The 21507-nt window shown below is 33.1% G+C and overlaps 2 protein-coding genes and 1 long non-coding RNA gene across 4 annotated transcripts; 1 reads left to right on the top strand and 2 right to left on the bottom strand.

Annotated features, from left to right (window-relative positions):
- Positions 1 to 489: 489 nt before the first annotated feature.
- On the bottom strand, positions 490 to 2876 carry LOC140863493 (protein BPS1, chloroplastic-like). Of its 2 annotated transcripts, none has more exons than XM_073266958.1 (2): positions 2746 to 2876; positions 490 to 1752 (listed from the first exon to the last, which is right to left on the bottom strand). In XM_073266958.1, exon 2 carries the CDS (start codon positions 1737 to 1739, stop codon positions 675 to 677), a length of 1065 nt encoding a protein of 354 aa, XP_073123059.1. In that variant the 5' UTR covers positions 1740 to 1752; positions 2746 to 2876; the 3' UTR covers positions 490 to 674. The 2 variants fall into 2 exon arrangements, with proteins under 2 accessions (XP_073123059.1, XP_073123058.1); XM_073266957.1 differs by lacking the exon at positions 2746 to 2876 and adding an exon at positions 2577 to 2735.
- A 252-nt stretch (positions 2877 to 3128) lies between these two features.
- Positions 3129 to 6892, top strand: LOC140863494 (uncharacterized). The gene is made up of 4 exons (XR_012143946.1): positions 3129 to 3368; positions 5474 to 5507; positions 5627 to 5797; positions 6621 to 6892. It is a non-coding gene; the product is annotated as an uncharacterized lncRNA (long non-coding RNA).
- A 3514-nt stretch (positions 6893 to 10406) lies between these two features.
- Positions 10407 to 14085, bottom strand: LOC140867610 (probable serine/threonine-protein kinase At1g01540). The gene is made up of 8 exons (XM_073272673.1): positions 13354 to 14085; positions 12760 to 13061; positions 12029 to 12133; positions 11829 to 11951; positions 11396 to 11566; positions 11150 to 11279; positions 10830 to 11039; positions 10407 to 10727 (listed from the first exon to the last, which is right to left on the bottom strand). Exons 1-8 carry the CDS (start codon positions 13642 to 13644, stop codon positions 10575 to 10577), a joined length of 1485 nt encoding a protein of 494 aa, XP_073128774.1. The 5' UTR covers positions 13645 to 14085; the 3' UTR covers positions 10407 to 10574.
- Between the last annotated feature and the right edge of the window lie 7422 nt (positions 14086 to 21507).

The raw sequence follows: 21507 nt of genomic DNA, 5'->3' as shown, positions 1-21507 counted from the left end.
TCCAAATTAAAATTTTACAATTATGAAATTATTAACCTTTTCCGTTTATTATTATTTTAATTATATTTTAGGATCGATATTTTAATACAAACACAACCTCGAAAACTTATTTAAAATGTTTTTCTTTATAGATCTAAAAATAACTCAGCTTCAGCCAAAAAAAATTGAATTTTTTTCTTTTGGAGATCTAAATTAATATTTAACATCTAGCAAAATAAATTATACTAGAGCGAACTCAGCTCGAGCCAAAAAATAATTAATTCAATTCGTCGTGTTTAGCTTTCAGCTTCAACTCAACTCGGTAAAATTCGAGTTGGAGCTTGAATTCGAAAGCACGAGGATCCCTCTGCTCGGATCAACTGGCATCCCAAGCCTTAACTCACCAGCCGAGAGGCCTGGGGCTGCAAATAAAGAAGATGAGAACATCTTCCACCATATACAGGTTAAACAAAGAAAACCAAAACTTCGTACTTTTAACACATTCATGGAGACATCATAAACCCCAAACTCATTCCATTAAAACCTTACATAAAAGTTCTTACATTTCGTCACAGCACAATTACATCAACGTTTAAGTACCACAAATCACAACCATATATTATAGTTTTGAACTACTAAGACACTCCTTAACTACACATATATTTGTATACAAGGAAGATTGTATACCTTCCATCTTACCTTACCATCTGGTCTTTTTTGATGTTGCCACCCTGCACTTGGTCAAAGGGGTCGCCACCAATCCTGAGGTTAGAAATCAAAGCATCGCGTCCTGTTAAAACGATCTGGAAGAACCTGTCCACCTCCTTTGCAAGGTGATCAAGTCCTTGTGAGAAAATTTCTACCGAATTTTTCAAATCCAAGGTCAACTCTTTCAATACTCCGGTTTCAACAAGTTCTACCCCATCTTCTTGCACAATAGGATACAACTTATTTGCTCTCGTATCAACCGTTTCAAGTTCTTTCAATATGGTTAAACGACTGCTGGAATGTATGCTTCTTATTTCAGTATTAACGAATGTCTGAATCGCCATAAATTCACCTGCCCACAAGTAAGACCCGGGAACAGGAAGGTCTAACAACTTTTTAGGAGAACCGGAGAACGCAGCAGCAAAAATGCTGCAAATGAAGAGGGTCACAACCTTCACTCCATACATAGCTCGCATTAAAACCTTTCCCTTAGAAGAGTTTTTAATCTTTGGTTCATCTAGCATTTGGACCAGACTGTCCATAACGGCAAAGCAGTTATCGAGTCTTGGATTCTTAGAAGCAATATGCTTGCTCCATCCGTCGAGCGAAGAGCGAGCCCGAACAAACTGATTAGATGAAGAGCTGCTCAAATTATGCAAAACGCACTGGAGATAAAGGTGGCCTTGTTTCAGTCGAGCAACTTCGGAGCTGAAAGAAATGCATAGATCTAGTAATTTCACACTATTGGCCAAGTAAACGTCAATCCACTTATCCTCCCAATCAGAGACGGGAAGCTCAAGTTCTGTAATAAGAGTTTTTACGTCGGTATGAATTTCACACAAGGCTACCATTGCAGAAACCATCCATGATAGACGGAGGACATCTTCCTTGTCAGCTGGCTGAAGCTTTTTAAGCCTTGCTGCCAATGTCTCCTCAAAAGTATTCAACAAAGCGAGGAGCTTTGGGGAAAGGTGAGTGCCTTTTGGTAAAATCATTCGGAAGGGATTTCCAAATGGGAGGAAAGGCCTGTGTGGTTCCTGTGCACGGCTCATTTCCACAAACTAACTGCAGAGTAAAAGAAACAAAACACTTGGATTACACAGGCGACAAACTGTGTTCTTTAAACTTTGGATCGAACAAGGAAAATAAAGAGGGAAACGTAGAAAAGTTGACACAGATCTAAGAAGTAAACAATTGTATTGTTTAAAGAATCAATATAAAACCATAAATACATCAAGCAGAATTTTACCAGCTTCAAACATCGATAGTAATACAGATTTTAAGCATAAATACATCACTCTTGCTACTAAGACATGCAAAACCCAGCGGTCTTCCCCGGAATTCATCATATAACCAGCACCGCTGGATCTGAGCAGCAATAATAACCGTGTTCCAGATTTCATAAGACAGATCTAAACGTTATAATCAAACATTCAAATTGCATCCAGAAACACAGGAAAACATAGAAAGTAGACAGCAATTATAAATATAATTACAAAAATTAAAAAATCAGTAAACAAACAAATTCTTCAATAAATTAAAAGATAATAATCAAAATACTTTCACAGAAAACAATATACTTTCACAGAATAGCACGGTCAACGCACAAATCTCATAAAAACTGAAGGATTTTTTCCAAATACTTAAGCAAAAATTTTAGATCTTCATCAGGCAAAATTTTCCGAAGAAACTAAAAAGTGTCCTTCAAATAATCACACCAAAACTTAAAATCTCAAACCATCAAAAAGGTCAACGCACAAATTCTCCCGAAATTAAAGTTTTACAAGTGAAGTCCTAATTTGTACCACTATTTAACAATAATCATGCAAGAAAATCAAACTTTCGATAAAGAAAAAAGGATATTCTTTAAATAAATAAATAAAACTCACCGTAACTATCAGATCTGCGCCGATTAGAACGTTAAGGACCAAATTCCCGCAAAAATTCACAAATTAACTCGGAAATTTAAAATCGGGTGCTAATTAAATCACAAGGCAGAGACAAAATAGAGAAATCAAAAATATACATGTCCGATTTATAAGGGGAGAAGATGCGAACCTGAAAAACAGTACTCGTAAAAACGTAGAAAAGTTGTGAAACTTCGTCGAAGTCTTCGCAGAGATAGGGTTTGCTGTCTTTGTGTTGTGAGATAATAATTATTATTTATAATGGAAATAAATGGTCAGATAATTGCCGTTTGGTGGTGGAGAGGGACACGTGCTGACATATGATTGGATCTTAGTTATACCAGTGGTTTATTCTCATATGGTGGGAGTGAGCGTAGGTGATTATAGTCCGCCAAATTGGACCATGCTGTGGCCTGTGATGCTGGTGGTTTTTTCCTATGGGTAGGAACTAGAAAACTTTGATACCACTTTTTTTATAAGAATAATATAATATAATATAAATAATAATGTAACACAATAATGATTGAGATTTTTTCCAAGTCATCCCATGATAATTTAAGTAATACTAGTGTGTGTTTTACGTTGATAATGTGAAGAGATGCAAGGATTTATAACTTCTTTTCGAATTTGTTTTAGTATCTAACTCAATCTCGCCGATGGTTGTTTTTTAGATTTTTGAATTTGTATATATTTGATTTTTTTGAGGCCAGGAATATGATTATTTTGTTGGGCTCTCAATTCGGAATCTTGACACTCTAAGCCTTCACACGTCAGGTTTTTTCCTCTACCCCTTCTCAATTGAAAAGTTTTTGTATTATTTCTGACAAAGCATCCAGGTTGATGAAGGAGAATAAATTAATTGAATAAATTTGTTCGAACTTTTGTTAGTTGAATTAATTTTTTTCTCGAGTTCATTGTCGTCTTCTTTTTGCAAATTTGTCGTCTTCATTGCTCACTCTATCTCTGTATCTGCATCATCAGTTATGTTTATAATACTTATAATGTTAAATTAAACGCTTGATAAGTGTTCGAAGAAATTACGCAGTGAGAATTGGTTGTATGTTGGAAGAAATTACGCAGTAAAAATTGGTTGTATATTGTTTGTTTATATTTTTAATTTTTTGCTCACATGTTATTTCATTCTTACTCTACAGTTTACCTCGATCTATTTCATTTTTTTCATTCTTCACCTTCTCGAACAAGGGCCGAGCTATTGCCTTAATTCTTCAACCCTGCTTTATTATTTGATAAACACTAAATATCGATGAAATTAGTAGTAAAAAATTTTGTGTTATTCCTCCCTACATATGGTTCTTCATCATATTTTTTTTACGTAATTTAAATTTTAAGTTGTGTGCAATATTGTGTATCATAAAATTTATTGACCAATATTGTTTACCTGTATATTTTTTTGTACTTGAAACATGATGTATTTTTTTACTTATTTTGATCCATAAAGTTCATATTTTGTGGTGGACGTGGTACATTCTATTTTAGAGCAAATCTCAAAATTCTATTTTAGAGCAAATTTCAAACTAGGTTTCCTGAACATTCGATGGCATGACACAGTGTTTTTTTTTCTTTAGTTTTGTTTTCCTTAACCAGATGATTTTTTCAGTCTTCGGATTTATGATGAAGTCGAATTATTATGTTTATGACTTTGACAATGCCTTGGATCTTCTCTACTTGAATAAGTTTTTGCTAAATGGACTGGTTTGATTTGTGTAAATATGATTCTTCGGTTTTTTTCAGCAATTTTTTTTACCAAGTATAAAACATACTATTATAAGAATAATTTAATATTTTGTTATAATAATATGATACTTTGGCAACTGTAAAAATTATATTTAGTAAAAATTTATTGGAGATTTAAAATTTTAATTTACTCCTCAAAGGTTAAAGTTTATAATTTCTGTTTTATTTATATATATTTTTATTCCTTTAAGTTTATGGTAATCATATTATACTAATTAATATTGCAAAATATTAAAAATAATCCAGGTTTTTGGATGTCAAATTTTTTTTCTTAGAATTTTAATATCTTCTTGAGTTTTCCTACCAAAATGAGGTTTGACTTCTGTTTCAATTTCATAAATAGATAACTTCTTTTTCATACAGTATTCATGGACTATAATTTTAAAGATAAAATTTGTCTATAGGTATTGAAGTTTTGTTGTTGTCATCTACATTAGTAGGTTGGATATTTTTTTTCCTTCCTTTTAAATTTTCATTTGAAAAGTTTAAAAGTTCACTTTTTATTTCAATTAACAAATTAAAACACTATATTCATATGTGTCATTATATCCAAGGTATTTTAATTTTATTTTCTCAAACCTTTCATCTAAAAATTTGAATATTTATGTGATATTTGTTGTAGTATGTGAGTTCGATTTGTTAAAAAAGTGAGAATTTGTATTTTTTAGAACATAGATCTGAAATCTGTAAGTTTTTATTGCATTCTGCACATGAAACAGTAGAAGACAACGTTTTTTGCTTTTAGGACGACTATTTTAAATTTCATTTTAAAAATTTAAAAGTTCACTTTATATTTCAATTATAAAAAATCCCTATATTCATATGTGTCAATATATCCAAGGTATTGTATTTAGATTTTCTTCTCACTTTCGTCTAAAACTTTGAATATTTATGTGACTATTTGTGGTAGTATGTGAGTTTGGTTTGTTAGAAAAATGAGAATTTGTTGAATTCAGTTTTTTTTAAATACGTAGATATAAAATTTGTGTATTTTAATTTATTGCGTGTAGAATTACATGAATCGGTAGAATACAATGGTTTCTGCTCTTGGATCGACCATGGTTCATATCAAATTGGAATCATAAATAGATAATTAAATTTGGTCTAATTTTGTTTCGCTGCAGGTAAAAATCAGAAACAGGGGACGAACTTTATACGGTACAAATTTCTGCTTCTTCACCATATATGTAGGCTCATATACAATACCCATAACCACCAAACATTTTTCACCTCCTTCGACAGAACTACTGATATTTGCTCCAAATCTTTAATTTCAGATCTCACCGGTTTCTCATTCAATGCTGATAAATCTCGACATTGACATAATTGAGAGTTCGGTTGTTGCTCATTCGAAACTGATAGATTTATCCAGCAACGGGATTGGAAGTTTGATTATTCATAGAAGAAGCTTTCAAACACCCTTAATTTGGTCTCTCCATTTCTTCAAGGTTTCTGTTTCGATTTCTTTACTTTTTTTTCGTTGGCTTTGTTTCTTTCCATTTTAGTTATATTATGTTGATTACAAATTATTTATTGCATTAGAATGGTTTTTGAAAATATATTTGTGATACTCTCATCTCTAATAAGATAGATATGCGTAATGCAATATTTTTACACAATCAAATATTCTAACCCCGTAAACATTGCAGCCTACTTTTTCAGTTTGATATAACTTATTCTTATATTTGTCAAGATATCATTCTTATGCTTTCATTACATTTCTATGAAAAGGAGAAAACCAAAATGTAGAGATAAATATCGCATATATTGTTTGTGGACGTCGTTTTTATGGGGCTGTTTGCAATACATTGTTCTTGAAGAAGAAATTTTTTTTGGGTTGATGTTTCTTTCTTTAAAGTTTCTGCAAGGTCAAAGATTTTGTCTAAAATTGAGTTATAGCTTTGGAAATTTTACTGGGTAAATTAACGATTAAAGTGATGTATATTCATATGTCTAGCTATGCAAACCTGTAAATGTGATGCCTGATGAATCAAAGTTTAAGCTAGCGTATAAATAAAAATGTTATTCGTATGTTTCCAAATTGGTAAATACTGCAAATATTATTTAGTTTAAAATGAAAATCTTATTAATTTGTAGTTTTGCATGGATTTGACTAACATCTACAAATTTTAATGTTTTTTGTTTGCTGCCTTTTAATAGTGTCTTAATTCCAAGTTTTCGAATATGACTAATGACTATATTTATGTCATCTTCTTTTTGGTAGCCTAAAATTTTATTCTCAAGTTTCTATTTGAATTTAATTTTATGCAGCAACGATGATTCAGTTCCTACAATTATTTTAAGTTCACACGACATAAATCCATGTGGATGATTACAAGAAGTTTAATTTCACGTATTGAAATGCAAGAATATCCTTGAAATTTAACTACATAATTAACTACAGAATCAACTTATTATGTGGAACATGTATATATTAGGAATGTATTTTCAACTTCGTTTAATTGTATGCCTTTTTAGAAGGTACGTGATACGTGCATATATGTTTTAAGTATTTTAGTTATCTTATTTTACTGTATTAAATTTATTTTTGGAACGTATATATGAAATATGCATTAAGTTATATATATGAAATATACATTAAGTTACACACAAAAACGCGTTTACCATATTTTTCCGTTACACACGCAACGCGTGTGCCACAGTTGCTAGTATCCTATAAAGTGTGTGTCATTTTGTAAATAAAAGAACATCAAATGACACAAAATAAGTGTCATTTTGATAAATAATAAAACATTTAATGGTTAAAAAAGAGGAAGCTATATAAAATTACTATTTTGCCTAATAAATTTGGTTTTATTAAAAATTAAGTTAGAAGATAATGATAATTTCAAATCAAGTTTCACCAATTAATTGAAAGTTTGTTAATTAGAGAATTTCTACTATAATAATTAGGGGTGGAATCGGGTCGGGACCCGTTCCGTAACCCCCTTATCCGATTCCCATCCCGATAGGAATTGGGATATTTTTTTCTCCCGATCCCGCACCCGAGAAGTGTCGGGACCCGAATATTCGGGATCCCGTCGGGTCGGGAGAGGGTAATCCCGAACAATATTTTTTAAAAAAAATCTATGAAAATATTTTTTAAAAAAAATTATGAAGAAAATCAAACAATTTTTTAGTACATTACAAATAAATTAAAATTTCTTTGTATATAACCATTAAAAAACTAAAACATCCTCTTAGTACATTACAAATAAATTAAAACAACTACTTAATTAATACCAAAAAACACATAATTATTCATAATAATAAAAAACAAAATAAAAATTTATAACTCAATGTTAATATTAAAAAAGATAAATATAAAAAAAATTATATGATAGATAATTATAAAACATTAATATTAAAAAATAAAATTATAAAAAAATTATTATATAATTAAAAAATATTATTAAAAAAATATTATTTTTATATTCGGATTGAGTCGGGAATCCCGTCGGGAATAGTTACCTATCCCGGTCTCGATCCTGAAATTGATCGGGTCGGAAAAAATCCCAAACACTCGGGTCGGGAAAAGTTCGGGACGGAAAAAATTCGAGACGGGAAAGAGTTGGAAATCGGGAAGGATCGGGATTTATGTAAAATTTACGAGCCCTAATAATAATATAGTAAGATATATACTAGCACTTTTATACACGCATGTTTATTTTAAAATTTAAAAACATTGATAAAAATAAAACTGAAATCTAACATTTTATTTATTTATTTATTTTTTACATATAAATATATCACTTTCAATTATAAATTTCCTCATGTAACTTTTAATAAAACCTCTTCATTTTATTTTTTTTAATCCACTATTAATTTAAATATTGTCTAAATTCTTATTCATTTTTTCAATTGTAGATTGCCAATGCATGTGCATTTTCCTAATTTATTAAAATATGGTATTTTTTTTATTAACAAAGAGGTGGGGGTTAGTGGACATAGAAGTATAAATTTGCAATTTTTAGTTTATAAAAAATCAAACTAATTTATCAAAATATAGCTAAAGGTATATATATATATATATATATAACCCAAAATTATGTTTAACCAGGTCAATTAAATTAAACTCCAAAATCCCTAAATTAAAATAGATTGAGCAAAAAATAGAGCAATAAATTATAAATTTTAGTAAATATATATAGACACACATATATAAGAAAATAGATGCGTATTTAATATGGTTTTAAATTTTATTTGAATATTTAATATTTGAGCAATCACTTGAGTATCAACTATCAACTTAAATATTGTGTCGAGTCAGTTGACAAAATATTGTTTTGATTTTGGGGTGAGAATTTTCAGCATACAGTGATACAGATCGCGTGGTTTAAATTTCTTCCTAAAGTTAATCATAGTTTGATTCCAAATTATTAAACAAAGATAATTATTTTGTAAATTTAAATTTAATTGAAAATAAAGTGCGAATATACTTGCACGCATTAATTACACTTTAATATTGGCAAATCATATGAATTTAAATAAAATCAATGTTTGTGTGATACTTTTTTTAAAATCATATAATCTAACGGCTTCAATTTTTACTAAATTCTTGTTTTTAAATCAAACTAATTAAAGGCGACTTTGACTCTGGAAAGCAACTGTCAGAATTTTTTGATAAATGGATTTCTTTTATTTTTATCTTTTGAAAATAATAAATGAACTTTTCATACGGATATTGGTAGAACAATATTTTTGAGTAAAAAAAGAGTAAATTATACGATTTACAAATATAAATTCTAAAATATAATTGTTCAAGACCTAGTAAATTCCTAAAATAAAATATTGTTGTTGGATCGGGCTAAGTCCAATTATGCTGAAGATGACAAAATCCACTCAAATCTTGTTAGTTTTTCTTAGGACATTATTGGGCCGAAAGTGAATACCACATACCCAACCCAATAAATATATACGGGCCCGAGCTTTTTATTGGACCATAGACACGGTTGGCATGATCACGACAAGCCCTCAAATTTTGATTGGTTGTTAGTTATTGCAGTTACTCATATCTCGTGATTCTATCGTCAACGAAATTTCATGAGGAACCCGCGCATTCATCATAAAATACATTTTGTGATCTGAGGATAATAACAAATAAAGAGGATCCCGTCTCGTCCCAGAATGCGATCAAGCTCCGATTTTTCGGCCTAGGACGAATATTTTGACTATCGCGAAATCGTGTGATGATTTTGTTATTAGGTCTCAAGAATTGTGTTTGTTGTCTTGTCCTTCATTAGAACTTTCACTAAATTGATTCGATTGTAACGTAACATCATGAATTTGTATATTTACTGATTTTTATTTTTATTTTGTTTTTAAAAAGAGTTAATCTACTATCTATAGTTTATCCATTGGGTGGCAAAGGAAAAGGACTTGGCATACATATATTTTGATGGGCCAGCGAAAAAAACGTAAAATAAGACTTACCAAATACAGCCATTTGCCAGTTCATCTTCACTCATATGACACCAAATTGTGACCTATACCGAATTCAATGCTCTCTTCCAATACGTAACATTGCATGTGCACGCCTAGTTGCCATTTAGCTACCAGGACAAGAATTTCGACCAAATTAGCTGTCCAAAATGGCCCACCCCACACCCAGTGTTTGTTACCATCTTCGACTTACTCGGTTGGCTCGTACCACCTGGTCCGACAAAGGTCCATGCCCTGGGGTCGTCCTTCGATTTAAATTTTACGATGATTTATAGATCATTTGACACCAAAATCTCAAATTTAATATGTATGACACATAAATAAGCAAGTGGGACCTGAACGGATCCATCTCAATATTTAGGTATTTACTTTACTCCATTCTCGTGTCAGTGAACTTTACAGGGGAAAAGGAACTGATACAGTTTTGGGAAGAAGTCGCAGGTAACAGAAGTACGAGGTCAAGTGGAAAGACCACAGATTTATCTTTTATTATGTGGGATAATTTAATTTATAAGTTTAAGTTTTGAAAAAAAAAAAAAAAAAAAGAAGAAGATTATTTAAAGAGGGTTGCCACATTTGTCTTTTGCACAATCCAAGAAAGGCCATAAGAATCAGCTGTGATTTGTAAAAATAATAAAGGAAAGAAAAAATCATTCATTTTATACAAATGCTAGTGATGTTCTGATGATAAATACAATAATTAGTTGATGAAGGAATTATATAAATAAGCATGCAAAATTTTGAATAATAGATTAATGTAATGGTATGCAATCTTTCTACCATCTATCTCCACCTACTAGGTAAATTCTGGCACCTACTGCTATCCCCTTGACAAGCATCAGATATACCTTCACTGCTTTGTTTATCGACCAAATCGGGCTCGTGACGACTATTTTCTCTGAGGGAACCGGAGGATGCGCGGCCAATTCGTCGTTCCTACATTCCGAAAAACTTCTTAGTTGATGGAGATATTTCGAAAGTAAACTTGATTAGAATTCAGGGGGGAAAATAACAAGAAAAGGAATTTAAAGGGCATACATCCCGAGTCATTAAGTCTTCTGATTCGAGCATATGTATCACATGACCCATTTTAGGCCTTTTCTGAGCGTCGGGATCAACACATCGAAGGGCGACCAAGATCACGCGTTTCAGCAATTTTGAAGCAGGCTTCTCAGGCAACTTAGGATCTATTACTTCCTCGGATTTCCTGTCACTCACCATCATTTTCAGCCAATCAACAAGATTAACCTGCATTTTACCGTTTGCGATGTTTAGTATTTAACGATCAAGAACAAGCACACGCACACGCACGTATTGAGTGGAATAAAATTGGGTATTTTGGTCGCTAAAACTTTTACCTCTCCCGGTGGCCTACTATAATCAACCGGAGATCTACCAGTTATTATCTCCATAATCAGTATTCCAAAGCTATATATGTCGCTTTTTTCATTCAGCATACCGGTGCAAGCATATTCTGGTGCAACATAACTTGTAAACCATGGAAAAAGTAAGTAAATTTTTCTCATATTGGTCCATTTGAAGGTGGGGTTAATACCATAGAAAACAAACCAAAAGAAGTATAATGTCACAGTGAACGAACTAACCCAAACGTTCCCATAACTCTAGTCGTCACGTAACTCCTCTCCGAATTCAAAAGCTTAGCAAGCCCAAAATCTGACAACTTCGCATTCCACTGACGGTCAAGCAGTATGTTGCTGGTCTTGATGTCACGGTGAACTACCTTCGGTTCTAGACCCTCGTGGAGATAGGCCAAGCTATCACAAAGGATAACTCAAAAAATAAGCCATAGAACGACAATACCTTTTATATGATGATAAGTAAACAAAATTAACTTGTAACACTCTATCCTACATCAGAAGGTCGAAGATGTGTGAGTGTGATAGATTTACATGAAAAGGCAATGATCTCTTTTTTAGTAAAGAAAGTGAAAAGTAATCATGAGCGAAGCTCGCTGTGTAGAATCTAGTTAAAACAAGCCACTGGACCTTGGGTGTGACAGTCTTAAAAATACCATACCCTTTTGCCGTCCCTATGATTATTCCCATCCGAATTTCCCATGTCAAAGGGCTAACATCCCCAACATCTCCATGAAGCCACTGGTCTAAATTTCCATTTTCCACATATTCATAAACAAGCATCCTACATGGAACAACAGAAGAAATTGGAATAACAGTCGAAACCAACAAATAACAAAATGAAATGACATATGGAAATACCTGTAAGCCCCTTCGACACAGTACCCCAGCAGTCTTACGAGATTCTTATGCCGGACACGTCCAATTGCTTCCACTTCTACCTTGAACTCTTTCTCAGCTTGACCCCTGCAATGCATCAGCAGCTCAAATTTCAGGCCTCAAGCAAAACGGGAACTACACATTCATATGTTGAAAAGATATACCTACCACACTTTTAGTCGAAAAGTAAAACGTTTTTTATGGTAACTACAAGTGTCAATCGCCCTCCAAACATTCATTATTTATCACACTTGTGACATCAAACTTAATTCTTACTTGTACTTCCCTAAACTTAAGCTCATTAACAATGATGTCAAGAGGGGCAAGACTACAAGAAACCATTTCTCCCAAAAGCTCGAGCACATAGAAGGTGGCTCAACAACAACTTTATAAGCTAATATGCCTCAGCTTAACATATCCTATCGATCAGTTTGAAGCTACGAAGACTCGTCAATAAGTATTAAAGACTAACTCTGCTGAACCATGATATTATGTTAATAATCAATTTTCCCAGAGCCACACATCGTGAGAACATACTCGAGCAAAGGGTGATTCCCTCAAACTAATTAAACCAGAATCAAAAGCAGAGAAAGATGTGCGTCCAAGATTACTAGCAGCTAACTGATTCGACAAAACTCATCCACATTCACAAAGTCTACAGTGTCAAAAAAACAAGATTTTCGAAATCAAATAACATCAAGGAAATTCCATACCGATTGTTCAATAAGTTCTTGATGGCAACCCGAGTATTATCAGGCAGAACACCGTAATACACTATCCCATATCCACCTTCACCGATCACATTTCCGTCGGATAATCCATTCGAGGCGGCCTCGAGCTCTCTCAAAGTATACCACCTTCCCCAACCCAAATGTGACACCTCCGGCAACGACCCGCTGCCCCCAAATGAACCAGTGTCAGCTCCACTGGTAGCTCTACTCTCACCACTCGATGCCCCCTTATCAGAAAACACCACTCTGTGCTCAATTTTCCCCATATCAATCTGTATCTCAGCCTGAAAAGTCCACAAAGAAAAGGAAATAATTAACTCTTACTTGGCACAACACACAAATCATAAATTAAAGTGTATGGTTAGATTTAAAAGAAAAAATCACTACTTCATCGGAAATCCGATTTCAGAAGATGGTAAAAATCTTATTTGACGATGAAAAAGAAAAGAGGAATCCATTAAAAAAAAAAAAAGAAATATTAAATACTCATGGTTTACTATTAAATGCCCAGTTCAACTCCGCATTACTCAATAAAAGAAACGCGTTCGATTCTAGATCTCGGATGCAGAACAATACCTGAGGTACAACTGGCCGGTGATCAGCGGCGGAGTCATGAACAATCTCCTGGATTTCCTTGGAGACCACCGGAGTAGTCTCTCCGCCGCCGGACAGGTTTACTAGGCGGCGAGTTTTGACTTTCCCGCCGCTGCGGCGGCGGGAGGCAGTGATACAGAGGGATAACAGGAAGAGGATAAGCACAATCACAGCTCCGACGACTATCCCAATCACGACACCCAGATGCAGGCCAAAGATCGAGGTTCTCTTGGACAGCTGACTGTCCACAAACGACGTGTTGTACACAGACATATTCGCTGTAAGAAAAAAATTATTCCGGTCAGCGCGTGTGCTCTTACGCGACTCCCAGTGGTGTCACCGTGAGAAGCGTGAATCTAATGAAAGCCCATCCATGCAAAGGCGCTGAATCTGAGTGGGACTGCATAAATCTTGATTTTCAAGAAAAGGAGATTCATCGTGATTGCGTGCAAAGATTACGTACACAAATGTATGTATGTGTGTGTGTCACTCTGTGGAAAAGGTTGCGTGTAATAAGATGCCTTTAGCGGCGGAATGCGAAGGGATCGAGAGAGTTTCGGCTGATGAAAACAGTGACGACATGAAAGTATCGCCGCCGTGAGTCGGAGAGGTTTCCGCCGGAGAATGGTTTCAGTGCGTGGGAAACAGTGGAAAGAGGGAGAGGAGAGAAATGGGAATCTAAATCTATGTACTGAATTGTTTGTGTCTGAATGTGTATTTCATCATCACTGGTTGTAAAAAGAAAACTTTTTATTTTTTTTCTTTTATTTTTTTTGTTCGTTTTCGTGAAAATATTATTAAATAGTAATCGAAATTCGAATCTATTTATATTATTTATGATTACAAATTAAATGATATAATAGGTATCTTTTCATTCGTCAATTGTTCATATATGTTAATATATTATTTATCAGTATTTTATGAATCTTTTTTAAAAGACTTGATGTTAGACGTCATCACATATTTATATCTATAAGACGAGTCAAGACTCATATTTACAAATTATAATAAAAATTAATATTTTTGACATAAAAAATAATGTAATTTAATAGATCGAGTCAAATACGAGATTTATCTCACAAAATTGATATGTGAAGTCGTCTTTTCGTGATTCTTTTTATGCTTAAATTAACAAGGTGAATCTTATTTATGATATACTTATTATACTTTGATTTGCTATATAATTACAAACAAATTAAGTGAGTTGAAGAGTTTCATCTCACTCTAGTTTTAGACAATCAAATCATCACAAGATTTTTGGAATCAATTTGAATACCATTTATTTTGTATATGAAATTATTGAATTTGAACTAAATTTGAATGAGCTCGAACATTATATCGAGCTGAAATTTAATTGGTGTTGTTTTATTTTGGGGGTAATTATTTTAAAATCTCTAAACCTAAACATAAATTTCTCCTAACTCCCTATATTCAAATTTCTTAGTTTGCACTCCCTAGTGGTCCCCAATTTTGATTTAAAAAATATTTAACTAATCTTTTGTACTTGACATTGTTTTACCTATCGAACCAGTTCATGTTATGAAGAACTATTGGTTGTGCAAGGTTTTCAGTCGATATGCTTTAGATTAGGGTCCAACATGCTTTCGTAAAGTGAATCAAATTTAAATACCTCTTTGATCATAATGACGTCGGGTCATACCTGCCGAGTTTTACGAAGTGCTCCTCACACTCCAACCACGCAGTCGCAACAGATGGTTTCTGCACAAGCTCCTTCAACGACATCCAGCACATCCTTAATTCGTTTTCTACCTTAAGGCGTATGGTATATAAATTTAATTATAAAATATGAGCATGAAAGAACAAGAGACTGTTAGAGAAATTATTCAGACATAATATTATTACATAAATCAACTCCTTTGAAAATGAGAAGATAACTTGTTTAGTTACTCATAGTAGCCTTGTTCTTGAAATACATAAAAGAAAAATTTAATACAATAGAGAGAGAAAAATTACAACAATTTATTTGTAAAAAAACTGAAGGGAATGATCGATATCTTCAGCTTCCTCAAATGCCTGTATTTATAGCTGTAGTTCCACTCGTTTCACCGAGAAACTTCAGGGAATCTCACAGCTGTCTTGTATTTTTTTATGTCATTATTGATGACATCTTTTGCTAGTGGAGGAGGCAGCTGTCTTGTATTTTTTATGTCATTATTGATGGCATCTTTTACTATTGGAGAAATCACATGTCTGCCACTTTCTTTTGGCTTTATTCTCCTCACATGTCTGATTTATTGTTGTCGGGGCATCTTTTGCTTTTGAAGTAGGCCCTTGTGAAAACGCATCTTCAGTGGTCCTTGTCCACCTTTGCTTGTATTGGAAAAATCCTTTCGATCCGTTCGGGGTCTAAAGGTTTTTCCAAATTCTGGTTCATTTTGATTTGGGCATTCTGGGCAGATATTCTCTGACCATCGTCCAATATGAGCCATGTTACAAAATTTTCGGCGAGTTTCTTTACTCCCCAGCAGTTTGTTGTTCCACAAAAGATTTCTCTTCTTTTCGAAGAGTTCTTCCGCAAAGGCTGTAGTTTTCCCTGTCATTGTGTTTAACAGGAACGATCCATTCACAGAATTCTGATAAAATTTGAATGGAAACTTGACTTTATCCATCTCCGTAAGACAGACCCAAATACCCCATGCCCTTCTGGTTATGATCTTATTTTCCCCGAAAGTGGACACCAAGGGTATTTCTTCAGATTTAGGATCCTTGATAAATTTATGACTATTTATATCAGGTCTCCTTAGCTTTGATGAAATGAAAGGATTCGTGTGATCCTTTCACTGTTGGTTCTGGAGCTGCACTGAAAAAGTATAACTCAAGCACATCCCCTCTGGACAAATGAACATTATTTGCTCATGTTTCTTGGACTGCTTCCTGGATCCATTTTGGTAACTGTGATATCTCCGGAAAACTTGGTGACGTTGTATAAACTGAGGCCAAAGCCCCAAATTCATACCAAAGTTTTACATCTTTAGGATTGACATTGTTTTTTAGCCAAACCCGTTAATATATTCCTGCAACATCAACCCTGAAAGTGTTCGGGTTGATTTCACTCCTTGTATTCAATTTCTCTAACCTCTGTTGATAAACCTGGAATGGAGAAATAATAGATGGATTAGTATCAATCTTAGATTTGCCCTTGTCAGTGTTGGGCCTAAGATTGATCTCTTCCTCTTTTACCCCAAAGGCAGAGGGTTGACTTGATGAGTTCTTCTCATCAATTGTTGCTTCATCCAATTCATCAAAAGCTGATGGTAGATTAGCACTTGTATCTTGGGCATTAGAATTTTCAACATCTTGTTCTACAACCAGTGGTTGTATTTCTTCTTGTAAAACCAATGGTTTTATCGTTTCTTGTTTATGATAAATCAATGGCTTCTATATAGCCCTCACAATTGGCCCTTGAATAGCAGCCCATAGTTGAGTTTGAGCTTGCAAACATCCTGTAATACGATTAAATACTTTTATCCGATCAGCTTGTTGTAACCTACCAGCCATTTCAGCATTAATGACTAACTGGTTGAACTCGGTTTGAAGCAACCCAAGGTGTTTCCTGAGGTGCCTCTGCATTTTCATGATGGAATCCACGTCACTACCTTCCATCCCTTGTTAAAAAATCTGCAAGAATATTTTCATGAGATTTAATAATAACAATATCAAAAATATAGTTCTGACATAAAGCTTGTCATCTTAATAATCTAGCCTTCTCTAGTTTAGATTCAATTTTATTCTTTAAAAAAGCTTTTACCTGAGTATTATCAACCTTTAAGGTAAATTTTTTAGCAAGTAAAAATAATGGCCATTTTTCGAAAGGCCTTTTAACTGCATAAAATTCCTTTTCGTTGATATATCATCTGATGGCCTCTGATTCTGAAAAAAGACTGCTACAATATCTGCATGGTATTTCTCCATCCAGGGTAATTTTGGTAAGGACTGCTGCTCATCATTCATCACTGGCATCCGTAAATAAAACCAGATCATCTTCATCAACGGGTATAGCCATTTTTGGGAGATTCTTACATATCTCCTTTAATTAGTTTACCCCTTTAGTATGGTCATCAATCCATATAAACCTAGCATTTTTTTTAACAAAAGACTGAACACCTTTCTGTACATTGCTAGGTTGTTTATGAACATCCCTGTAAAATTAACTACTCCTAGAGAACTCTGGAGTTGTTTTACATCTTTGAGTTTATCTGGAAAATTCTTTACTTTTTCCACAATATGGGGTTGTAGAATTATTCCAGTTTCATCAATCTCAATACCAAGTAATTCAATTTTCCTTGTTGATATGACTGCTTTCTTTTCAGATAAAACCAGTCCTTCTTGTTTACAAATTTTAGAGAAAATCTCTAAGTGTTTAATGTGTTCGTCTATGTTTTTTGATGCTATAAGAATATCATCAATATAAACAAACATAAAGTTAAAATAATCTTTAAAAAGATTATCCATCTTTATTTGAAATATTTGGGGTGCATTAGCCAATTCCATAGGCATAACTTCCCAGATATAATGTCCTTGTGGTGTAGAGAAGGCTGTGAATTTCTTACTGCCTTCTTCCATTCGAATCTGGTAAAATCCAGACTTACAGTCAAATTTTGAGAACACTCTAGCATTTCGTACACAGCTAATTAGGTGTTATCTACTGGGTATGAAGTACTCATCAAACTCCAGGATTTTATTAATACTTTGGTAGTTAATAACTAACCTGGGTTTCCCTCTTTTTATTTCACCATGATTTCTGACCAGAAAACCTGGGCTGCTATATGGTGAAACTCCTTATTTGATTAGACCAAGGTCCAAATGTTCCTTGATAATCATTATCATATCCTTTTGATCTGTTATGTTCATCGGGATAGGCTTATATCTAACGAATTCATACTCTTTGCCTACCTTTAAAGCAAGACTGGCTTTGAGTTGATTTCTATCCTACCATGCCAAAGGATGCTCGTTATAACTTTTTTTGAGCCTCTTTTTGACATCTTCAAGAGATACATTATTCTCTAACTCTATATCTCTGTGATTTAGAGTTACCTTGAGAAGCTCCATATCCTCTGTTTGGAGTTTTTGTTCTGTTGTTATTTTCAACATGGTTTCTCCAAACCTTCTTGGATCTTTTATTTTTGGGTGAAAAAGTTGTCCTTTATCACCACGCTGGCTGCGAAATATTATTGGCAATTGTCGATAAAAAGCAATCTTGAGTCTTTGAACGATAATTTTATGATCACAAATTGTAGTGAACATAAGTTTTCTTGACTCATTGTCTTGTGTGTACTTCTTAAAAATTTGTAAGAAGTTATTTCCTAACAGGATATCAGCTCATGTATCATGAAAATAGATTGGTGGTGTCTTTACCTTGTACCAAGGTGTTTGACATGCTCCTCCCATAAGTATCTCTGCTTGTTTTATTCCTTTGCAAAGAATTAAAATTTTTCGAGAGAAATCTCGTCCAGCAATTTTTGGCAATTCTTCTTCACATTCTTCAGGAAAGACTCCTCTTTTTGCTGTACAAATTTCTGCTCCCGAGTCAATATAAGCTGCAAAGTATTCAGCCTTATATTGTTCATACAACATCTCTATCGGGATGTATATGGAGAAAGGACTTGTTGTTATTTTTTAAAAAGATTACTAAATGGCCCCGCCATTTTTAACAAACTGTGTTGTAACTCAGTAATTCGATTAAGACTATTTACCTTTAGTTTTTCTAAGGCCTCAGAAAGTAGAGTATGGTTACTCATTTCTACTTCTTCAATGCGTTCTAGTAAATCATGTTTCATGACTTACTAATTTCAACAGTTGTTTCTTCCTCTGTTTATAAACAGAGTTTTCGATTCTGATTAATGGATTATCCCTTATCTAATTCTCTTGGTTTTTCATCTCGTAGAATTCTTATTGAATCCTCCAAGTCTTTTCTTTTGCCATGAACTCTATTTCTTTTCCAAGGCGTTTCCATGGTTTATGGTCCTCCAGAAACTCTAGGCCAAGAATGAGCTGATCCACTTCTTTTCCTGGAATTCCACAGATTTGAACTTCCAATTCTTCAATATTTATCACTCCTTGGTAAGTTCTTTTTTCCTGTTGTTCCAAATAGTAAATCGAGTTATAAGGGAACTGGTTCCGATGACTTGTAATTTCGAATACTATTTTCATTTCTTTCCATCATTCTGAAGATCTAAGTTTTCCTATTATAGAAAACTTCTTTTCTTCTGGTGGAATTTCTTGAATGGAAGATTTGTCTCATCTCCTACTTGTCATTCGGTCTCCTTGGAAAGATAACATTCGGGGTTCTATTTTAAGGTCTCTGTATAGAATCGGTCTGTCTTAAATTTGAATGTATGTTTCTTGAATTAAAGGAAACTCGATCATTTTTGGGTATATTGCTTGAGCAACTTTCCCAAAGATCTCTGGAATTTCAATGAACTCATTTCTAATAAATAATTCAGAATGGTGAATATTAGAAAGAACATATGAAATTTGATATGTAATGGAATATGACATATTACATTCATTCATTAGTCTTTTTTCCTTAAAGTTTTGATGCAACGTCAAGACTCGATTAAAATCTCTATCAGCTAAATTGTAGGCTATTATTGGATAAATAACTCCTACAATTTTTTCTGCACACAAATTTCTTGAGATAGTTCCTAGAACCGCATCTTGTATATTCCTCATTCTTTTATCGCATACAACGATATCTATGGGTGAATCTATTCCTTTTTTAAAAGTAGCTTTGATCATAATCTGGATGGCTCCAATATGAATCCAAGACATTGTCTTTACTACTTCTGCTTTTAATTTCTGTAATTCCTCTCGAATTTCTTCAAAGAAAATTAATTGCATCTCAATTTGATTACTGGTTAATTCCATCGGGATCGTCATTTCCCTTATGGATACCTTATAAATCAAATTATGTCTTCTTTGTCTTAGCCCTAGGTTTCCTAAGACTCTTTCAACTTGTTCTGCCGAAATACCATTTTTACACATAATTCTTTGTACCGAAATTAAGCATTAAAACATGAGATATGAGCACAGAGATCCTTAGATCTAAGTATAAAACCTTCAGATCTTAACACAAAATAACTCATATTAAGTACAAGAATTAATTATTAAAATAATCAAGTTTTGTGGTCCTAGGGAGTGCAAAGAAAGAATCTTAAAGGGAGGGAGTTGAGAGAAAGAAAGGTTTGGGTTTAGAAATTTATTCACAATTCACTCTTTATTTTGGAGATTGCAAAGCACTATTAAAATTTAAAATATTTATTTATGTTTCTAAACGTTTAAATGTAAACGAGCTTCAAAAGCCATCGAAGTTTAAAGTCATAAAAAAAAACCATAAATTTCCGTTCAAATCAATAATTTATCTTAGATCAGTAAACAGCGAGTAGAAATTAAATTCAAACAATAAATATTTGGCACGATGTATAATTAATGAATAGACGGACCTCTAAATTTTAAAACAACTAATTTGCATTTACATGTGTTTATTTATACAAGTCATTGAATTTTCCTCAACTTTTAAGGTGCAGTGTAATAATCACTTGACAATTACTTTTACTTAGTATTTGCAATCTATGAAAAAAATTATTATTATTTTTTAAACAAATTTGTGATCTTTAAAAATAAATAATTATAAATTTTATTAATTGTTACAACAATTCAATGCTAATTTATTTTTATATGTTGCAAACACTACCTTAAATATCAAAAAACTCAAAATCAGTTAGCGAGATGAGTCGGCCCGCCATCAGACAAGATGAGTCGGCCCCATTGTTTTTGTATCATGTTTGTGCTGTATACAATGTCAGATTATGTATTATACGCTCAGCTTATGATTATAATTAATTAAATACAATAATGCTTATGAAACGGTTTTACGAGTAAATTTTATAAGATTAATATTCTATTTGGGTCACACATGAAAAAATATTATTTTTGTATGTCTAATGTATTAATTTTTATTGTAATTATGAGCATGATTAACCTGAATACGGATAAAAATCTATGAAACTATCTCATAAAAGACTTATTTTTAATTAAAAAAGGTCAAACATATACTTGTGACGGTGTGTATAATGTACATACTTAGTTATAGAGGCACGCATTAGATCTGTTAGA

This window comes from Henckelia pumila, chromosome 4 (genome assembly GCF_033568475.1).
Source record: "Henckelia pumila isolate YLH828 chromosome 4, ASM3356847v2, whole genome shotgun sequence".
Taxonomy (NCBI): domain Eukaryota; kingdom Viridiplantae; phylum Streptophyta; class Magnoliopsida; order Lamiales; family Gesneriaceae; genus Henckelia; species Henckelia pumila.
Note: the sequence above shows the minus strand (reverse complement) of the source record. Positions and strands in the feature narration are given on the sequence as shown.